The sequence below is a fragment of the Girardinichthys multiradiatus genome, chromosome Y (assembly GCF_021462225.1).
Source record: "Girardinichthys multiradiatus isolate DD_20200921_A chromosome Y, DD_fGirMul_XY1, whole genome shotgun sequence".
Taxonomy (NCBI): domain Eukaryota; kingdom Metazoa; phylum Chordata; class Actinopteri; order Cyprinodontiformes; family Goodeidae; genus Girardinichthys; species Girardinichthys multiradiatus.
This window is the reverse complement of record NC_061818.1, coordinates 21,782,882-21,791,021: the sequence shown is the minus strand read 5'-3', so window position 1 is coordinate 21,791,021 and position 8,140 is coordinate 21,782,882. Positions and strand designations below refer to the sequence as shown.

The following is an 8,140-nucleotide window of genomic DNA, read 5'->3' as shown; positions in this document are numbered from 1 at the left end:
CCTCCCTGGAGTAAATAGAGTAAATAAACCTGAAAATCAACCAAATGTGGCGGCTTCGGTTTTATTTTCCGCAGAAAGTTAACTAAAAAAATGGAATGCATTAAATGTGTCATGCAAGATATAGTGTAGTCGCAGGAAAAAACAAAAAAGGACACACATGGCTTAACACTGCCAAGCATGGAACGTTTTCAAAGAAACCTGTGATACTGACTTGATGAGCGCTCATGGTTCGCATGTATCCGTTGCTTTGAACCATGTGTGAGTCAGACCGCCATGCATCAGTGGCTGTATAGGAAACTGAAACATCACTGAACATATTTATAGACCAAGTGAGATGTTTCACATTCCCCCTTTATCATCATACTAAGCTGCAGCGGCGGCTGCAGTCTGCACAAAGGTGCTTTCATATGCGTGACCCGCTGCAGGCCTGAGATAGCCTGAAGATTGCAGAAATTAATTTTGATTGTTTTATAGAAATTGAAGTTCCACCTACTCATGCCTCCGTTGTTTTGATTGTCGATGGAAATTGAGCTTAAATTGATGTGTGATGGACATGCATTCTTATCAAGGTGCATATCGGAATGAGTCAAGCCGAAAGCATGACGAATAAGAAGCGCGGTGCATCACCATATGACGCTTCTTAAGCTTAACTTCGCACTGAAAATCATGCAACGCTGCAGGTCACCGCGACGCGGCTTCGTCAGTTTCTATCGTGTGGTTTTGTGTCTGAGGCACGTTTCAGCACAAAATGTTGCTTGGAGAGTAAGTAGGACAGCGAGCAGTGCAGCATGTTGCCCAGAAACCAGAGAGCCAATAATGTTCTCACAGAGCCCGCTCTGTGCATTCATGTGCGCCTGTCGCCATTGCGGCTCCTGCTCTCCGTCCAAATAAGGAGAACCGCGGCAGCGGCAGAAGCGGCGTGCCGTCTGTGCGCTGCGCAACGGCACCAGCCTTTGCAGCAAACCGTGCAGGCTTCAGCCATTCCAGCGCCGCGAAATGTCGGTTGCGCGCCGAAAGTATCAAAATGGTGGTTCATATTTCGACGGAGGTTTTCTCAGCGCATCTTTTGTCCGCAACGTGCCGTGCCGCGCCTTTGTGTCCGCCGCTGCGGGGAGGATTTCAACAGACGACATAAAGCGGCGGACATTTCGGTGATAGAAATTTAGCCCCCCGCACCTTTAAAATGTGCGGACGGACTTCCTTCTGGCTCAGGCTGCGTCCCAATTTAACAATTGGATTCTGAAATTGATTCAGATTAGGTCCACATTCGGCGGATCTGCGGCGGGGTTTACGCCTTTAATTGACATTATCAAGAGCAAAGATAGGGAAAATAGCAAAATAAACTACACACAGATCCAATTGTTTATTTCTTCCTTAAATTTCTTAAGGCTACTTTTGCTATAAACCATAAAGATTTGTGTGAAATTATTTCCCTAACACCATGCCACCTTTCAGTTTATTCTGTGAGTTCAGCTCCTTCAAATCGCCAAAATAACTTAAAGATGCCAAATTATATCACTTGAACAAAATAAGGCCGTCATAACAATCATTTGAAACTTCTAGTCGCTAATTATACAATTGGGGGACAACAGATTCACTTATCAACTCTATAAACTCATACAGGCCTCCAAGGGCTCTCCATACATCTTCATCTCCTTACAAAGATAAAACCTGAACAAGAGGAGCATGATGCATATAATAAAGAACCACAGTGTATTCCCATTACTGCCCAAATGTTCTCTAGAGTTTGGATAATTGCTTTTAGAAAAAGAAGTCGTCAGCTCCTTGACTTTTCGTTTAGTTTACCAAAGACAGTGTGGGTCATCTGGCAGAGCACAATCTTGTTTGCATTCATAATCAGGAAGGCCGATGCAATTTATCACTGGGGAGTAAAAGCTCTGCGCAACTTCTAATGGTCTGGCATAAATCTTAGAATCACAGGACATAGGCGATTATTGTTGTTACTGTTTAAATGTACATTTGAAATACAGAAAATTGTGACAAGAATGTTCATTGAATTAAAAGAAAACAATTTGTAATAAATCAGAATAAATAAGTGAAGACTTAAGTGAAAAAATAAAGCGCCTCAATCAGACTCAAGTAGAAACGCTGCTACATTAAATGCATACAAAATCTCTATATCCCATTTTAAATTGCCATGGCCACATTTACATTAGCTCTGATGTGTAATAATAATAATAATAATGATAATAATAATATTTTCAGTTTTATCTAAAAAGCAAAAATAAATATAAATAATAAAAAATAATTATTTAAATATATTGAGGAAAGGAGTAAAATATAAAAAATAGTTACATAAAAATAAGTAAATCAAAAATCAAATATGAAGTTCATAAAATATCAAGTAAAGAAAGCCTGAACATTTTATTTTTTCAGACTGCACTGAAAAAAAATGGTTCATGCGTTGCTTTACAGAGAGCCAGGGAAAATTGACAGGGTTAAACCTAAATGTATTTGAGCTCCATTTAAAGAAAGAAAGAAAAAACTATATATATATATATTTTTTTTTTTGTGTGTTTTTGTGTTGTCAACTGGGACACTGTGCCGGTGACAGGTTGCATATCCAGTTACTTTCTTTTCTTCAATTTTATTTATATTTGCAAAATTGATTTAACTGCGGTATCCCGTCATCCAACTTCACATGAATGATCAAAGATCAGAAACCGTGTCACTGATTTTGCTGCAGGAACACAAGATTAAAACGCGATTTTTTTTCCACTTCTTGCCAGCTGGTCTTCAGTCAGTTATCCCACATAATTATCTTGTTAGATTAAATTGAGAAATGAATAAAAAAATACTTTGACTTTCTAAAAGCTAAATTTTCTACTACAGACTGAGGATGCAATTGAAAAATAAAGGAAGCGGCTAAAGCCATTCTTGGAATCTGACGTGAATATGTCTAACTCGGGAAAGAAGTAGTAATAAAATCAGTCAATCTGTCATCTGAGCTCCTTTTGTGCGCTCATGTTCTTCTAAATATCTTCATGACTTTTTTTCAAAGAGACGCGGCGCACAATCTCAATTAATACCTGAAGCGCACACGTCCATTTGCGCATGATCAGACGCGCCATGGCCTTGTGGCATTTTGCAAGTGAAACTGCAAAAGGTGTGACAGAACTACCTTTGTCTCGGAATATTAAAAGAATGCGTCTTTAAAAAATCGTTTATGAAGCTGTGGGGCCATCAGCTTTGATTTATTCTGCTCAGTTGTGCTCAAGCTGTTTGTTTCCAGGTGCTGCAGCTGTTTCGTGTGGATTTTTTATTTATGCTTGTGTTGTCAATTTGTTTTTGTACTTTAATAGACTGCTGGAGATAGGCACCAGCTCCCCCGCGACCCACTATGGAATAAGCGGTAGAAAATGACTGACTGACATATTTTTTTTGTATGTTTTTCATATCCTTTTAATTGAGAATGAGTTTTGTTTGGGTCTTTAATGAAGCATGTTTCCATTTCTCTTCTGCTTAGTTTCTAAAACAGGGGATGATTTACGCTCCGCTATGGCTCTGGCCGCCCCCCACAGAGAGATCGGGGGTCAACGGACCCCCCCTCCGGGACCCTCCTCGGCTTGGCTCCCCGCACTGTGCCAGACATTCCTGTACAGCAGCCAGAGCGCCGGAGCTCCTCCCCTCCGCTCAGAGACCCGGAGCACGTAGCAACAATGTGCTCCACCAGCGATCCGTCCTACCCCGACCGCGGTGCCTGGCAACACGAAAGAGACGTGATGACGTCCACTCCAGATTGCGTATTATGGGATGTGCGGAATTAAACAGCCCCGGAGAGGACGAAAACGGGGAAGCCAGAAAAAATAGTAGCGGCAGAAATCGGCGTGGTTGCATGGTGAATCATGGAGCTGTCGGCTGTCGGCGAGAGCGTCTTCGCAGCCGAGTCCATCATCAAACGGCGGATCAGAAGGGTATTCGGTGCTTTTCTATCTCCCACCCACACCGCTCCGACAGCATCTGTTACGCAAAAACATGTGTCCGTGCGGGCTCGACTGGCCAGTTCCCCGATAACCTGATCGCTGTTGTGGATCTGCTTGTTTTTTGCAGGGTCGCTGGGAATATCTGGTGAAATGGAAGGGATGGTCTCAGAAGTGAGTATAGAAAAACAGCAGAGCCAGCGAAGGACAGCGCTCCATCCTGGCCGATTGTACAACTGCAGCGCCTCGCATTCTGTTTTTGCAAGCATTTATATTGTTTTGTGCGCTTCGTGTGCTCCATGACGCAGTCTGCGCCAGTCAGGTGTTGGTAAAAACGCCCGATTGTGTCGCTACTCTGCGTCCACTTGCCTCGGAAGACGCTGGGAGTCAGCATGCGTCACTCTCCGCTATGATCGCAGCTTCAAGCAGCCTCACCTGTAAAAAAAAAAAAAAAAAAAAAAAAAAACCAACAAAAAACAACAACACACACTCAGCGTGGAGCAGACCGCGTGGGCGCGATGACACGAGTTCTGACCCGATTAAATAAAGTTCTTGTGGTTTCTATGGTACAGATACAGCACCTGGGAGCCGGAGGAAAACATCCTGGACGAGCGCCTGTTTGCCGCCTTCGAGGAGAGGTGAGATGGTTGACAGCTCACCAGTAGGCCTCTCTGCAGAGAGGAGATGGCACTGTGCAATCTGCTTCGCAAAACATCCACACATAATAAAGGGACTGGGTCTGCATTCTGATCTTAATTTGATATTTTTCTGAAAGGAAGTGGTTGGAAAAAAAAAAAAAAAAAAAATCTGGTTTCTTATTCAATCATCTCCACCAAGAATGTCTCCTTAACTCTTGACATTTCTTTTCGAAAATCCATAAACATTACTTTAAATGTCGCGTATGAATGAAGTTTTGTACTTTTTGTAAATATTTTAACTTTTCGAATGAATTGTAAAATTAACGAGAAATGTTATTGTAATTTAATTGGTTTGTGATTTGTGCTCATCATGCAGGGAGCGCGAAAGGGAGCTGTTCGGGCCCAAAAAGAGGGGACCCAAACCCGAGACTTTTCTCCTGAAGGTGGGGGAATCTTTTCATAAACTTTCCTCCAAGTTTTTATGAATCGTGTGATTTAATCTCTGAGTTTTATAAAAGTATCAGTTCGTACCAGTTGTGAAACCGCTGCTGTCAGGGAAAGAATATGACAAACTGTGGAAGAGGGGGTTGAACGTTTTTAGAATATTAAAGTAGATTTGCGCAAAAGCTTTAACGTCATGTCGGCCAAAAATGTAGAATATAATAAAGAATATATCCAGGTTTATAGGGCATAGGCCACAAAATAATCTTTATGGTCAAATATTCCCTACATTTATAATAATAATAATATTTTTTTTTTCTTCTTTTTTCATTTTAAATATACATTATGATAATAGTAATAATTATTTGTAATAATTCTGCACTTCATAAGAAATAGATTTAGACTAGTAAAGCAAATGTGTAAGTATATCCTGCAAGCCCTGGATGTCACTATAGATGTTTTCTATGATCATTTGACTTACTTTGGGCTGGCGGGTCCTGCCCAAATTTAGCCCAAACAAAGATGTTAAAATTCAGTCTTGGTTAGCCATTTTGAACAAACCTAACCACCTCATGAAACTCATGTATTCGATTCATTGCACAGCGTGATATTTTTTAAGTTTGCAGCTCATGAAAATCCAAAATTCAATTTCTCAGAAAATGTGAATGTTACTTAAAACCAATACAAAAAATAATTTTCCAAACAGAAGTCTTAACCTACTGAAATGTATGTTAACCCCTCTGCTGAGGTGTAATGGAAGCCCAAGTTGCTTTAATTGCAGCCTTTAGGTCATCTGCATTGTTAGGTCTGGTGTTGACCCTCATCTTGACCATACTCCAAAGGTTTTCTCTGGGGTTTAGGTCAGGCCTGCTGGCCAATAAAGCAGGGATTGGTGCCTTTAGTAGTGTGGTGGGTACCAAGTCCTGCTGGAAAATGAAATGGGGTTTGTCAGCAGAGCGAAACATGAAGTGCTCTAAAATGTATTTGAATCTTTACTTGATAAAAACACAGTGGACCAACACATGCAGATGACACAATTTCCCAAATCATGCCATTGGAAACTTCACCATGGACCTCAAGAAAATTCGGTTCCTGAGGTACATGTCCCATCTCTGGGACCTTGAATTCCAGATTAAATGCAAAATTTACTTTCATCTAAAGTGAGGACTTTGGACTTCTGAGTAACAGTCCAGTCCCATTTCCTCTCAAATAAGATGCTTCTGGTGTTCTCTCTGGTTCAGGAGTGGTTTAACGCATGTGGTGGCTCTTAAAACTCTGACTCCAGCAGTCTGCCTCTTGTGGATCTCCCCCAATCTGTAAATTGGAATTTGCTTTAAAATTCTCCCATAACGGTGTTTTTGCTTGAGCATATTTTTCAACAACATTTTTCCCTTCCATTTAATTGACCAATAATATGCATGCATGCAACATTATATGAACCCTCCAGTGCTTCTTTAGCAATTTCCTTTTTTCAACTTTGACTAAGTGTCAGTCTGCTGGACATCTGTCAAGTCAGCAGTCTCTGATGTGATTATGAAGTCTATAACAACACTTCACTTTTTTTTTTCTTTCAAGGGCCGGTTCCACGATTGATCCTGCAACCGTGCCAATATAATGACTTATTTTTCTTTTTGTTTTGGAGATGTCCCCTTATCACTCTTCCTTTTTAACCATCTCTGTCCTCAGGCCAAAGCCAAAGCTAAAGAGAAGACGTATGAGTTTAGAAGAGACACTCCCAGAGCAATCCAGGTGTCCTATCCCACCCCGGAGCCTGTCATAACTCCGAGGGCCCGCGAAGGTTTACGTGCTGTGGTTCCCACCATCTTCCCCCCAAGCGCGGTCAACAGAGGGGAAAGCTTCCCGATCCGTGCCCCAGAGCTGGAGAGGAGGCCAAGACCCACTCAAACAGAAGTTCTCCTGGACCAGCAGTCCATGCGGTGCCCCAGAAAGCGAGGGCGCAAGCCAAAGCTCCACCTGCATTATGATCCGCATGACGCCTGCAGCTCGGCAGAGCTGGCCTCCAAGCGGAGCAGGTCACTGGAAGAGCAGTCCATCATGTCCCGACACCTGCAACATCACGGAGAGACGTCAGATCACAACCTCCTGCAGCTGACCAAGAGGTTTCAGGAAGAAACCACAATCACGCCAAAATCCAGCAGTGAGCAGAGACACACAGGGCTGTCTTACACATGCGCCTTCAGTCCAAGCATGCATAAAAGTGATCCTGAGGGACGCAGAACTCACAGTTTGAGCGGGAGGGATTTTCCCCAACAGAGCAAGCTGAAGCGCTCTGCAGAGGAGTGGAGACACCAAGTCCCTGTCCTGTCCCCACAGCCCGACCCGTCTGCTCCCTTAACCCCAACCTGGAACCCCTGTTTCACCAACTGGGACACTGTGACGGTGACAGATGTCACCATGAATCTGTTGACTGTGACCATCAGAGAGAGCAGCACTGCTAAAGGCTTTTTCAAAGATAAAAGATGAGTATTTTCATGTAGTTCACAGTGGAATATTAACGCGCAACTAACAAACAGGCCTACTGTAAGACTATATCTTTTCTATGTAACTTTCAAACGTGTACATACAGATATTTAATACGCTGCTGGAGAAAATAAAAATGAAAGAGGCATTGTATGATAAGGAGGTGTTTATTTTGACATTTTTTTTCCCTAACTGATAGTAAAAACATATACATTGATAATACCTGTAGCAGTGATCCACAAAAAACAGAAACAAAAAAGTGAAAATCTTGACTTTTTTTATATCTGTCCTTGTAACAGAAATTAGAAGTCAAACGGTTTGTAGTTTCTCACTTGTTTGCTAAAGCATGCAGTTCTTGTAGCTTCCATCAGAATGTCAAAAAGATATTTTCATGAATTATTGGGAATCTATTGGTCAAAAAGAGCACAATTATATTTTTTCTGGAGTATGAAGTCTCTTTAGGCAGAACTTTGAAATATATATATATAGATAGATAGATATAGATATAGATACTAAAGATTGAACTAAAGATTAGGGTGATGGGGGGGAGGCCTGGCAAAAATCTGGTAGCTACTATAACAAGGCGTTGATGGCTGTATTGTCTATAAAGGTTTTCCCAATGATAACTGAGAATAATAT

The 8,140-nt window shown here is 41.8% G+C and overlaps 1 protein-coding gene across 1 annotated transcript; it reads left to right on the top strand.

Annotated features, from left to right (window-relative positions):
• Nucleotides 1–3,530: 3,530 nt before the first annotated feature.
• LOC124864382 (chromobox protein homolog 8-like) lies at nt 3,531–7,660 on the top strand. Its single transcript, XM_047359160.1, has 5 exons — nt 3,531–3,935; nt 4,072–4,115; nt 4,514–4,579; nt 4,956–5,022; nt 6,707–7,660. The coding sequence occupies exons 1-5, from the start codon at nt 3,867–3,869 to the stop codon at nt 7,502–7,504; spliced, it is 1,044 nt and encodes a 347-aa protein (XP_047215116.1). The 5' UTR covers nt 3,531–3,866; the 3' UTR covers nt 7,505–7,660.
• Nucleotides 7,661–8,140: the final 480 nt, after the last annotated feature.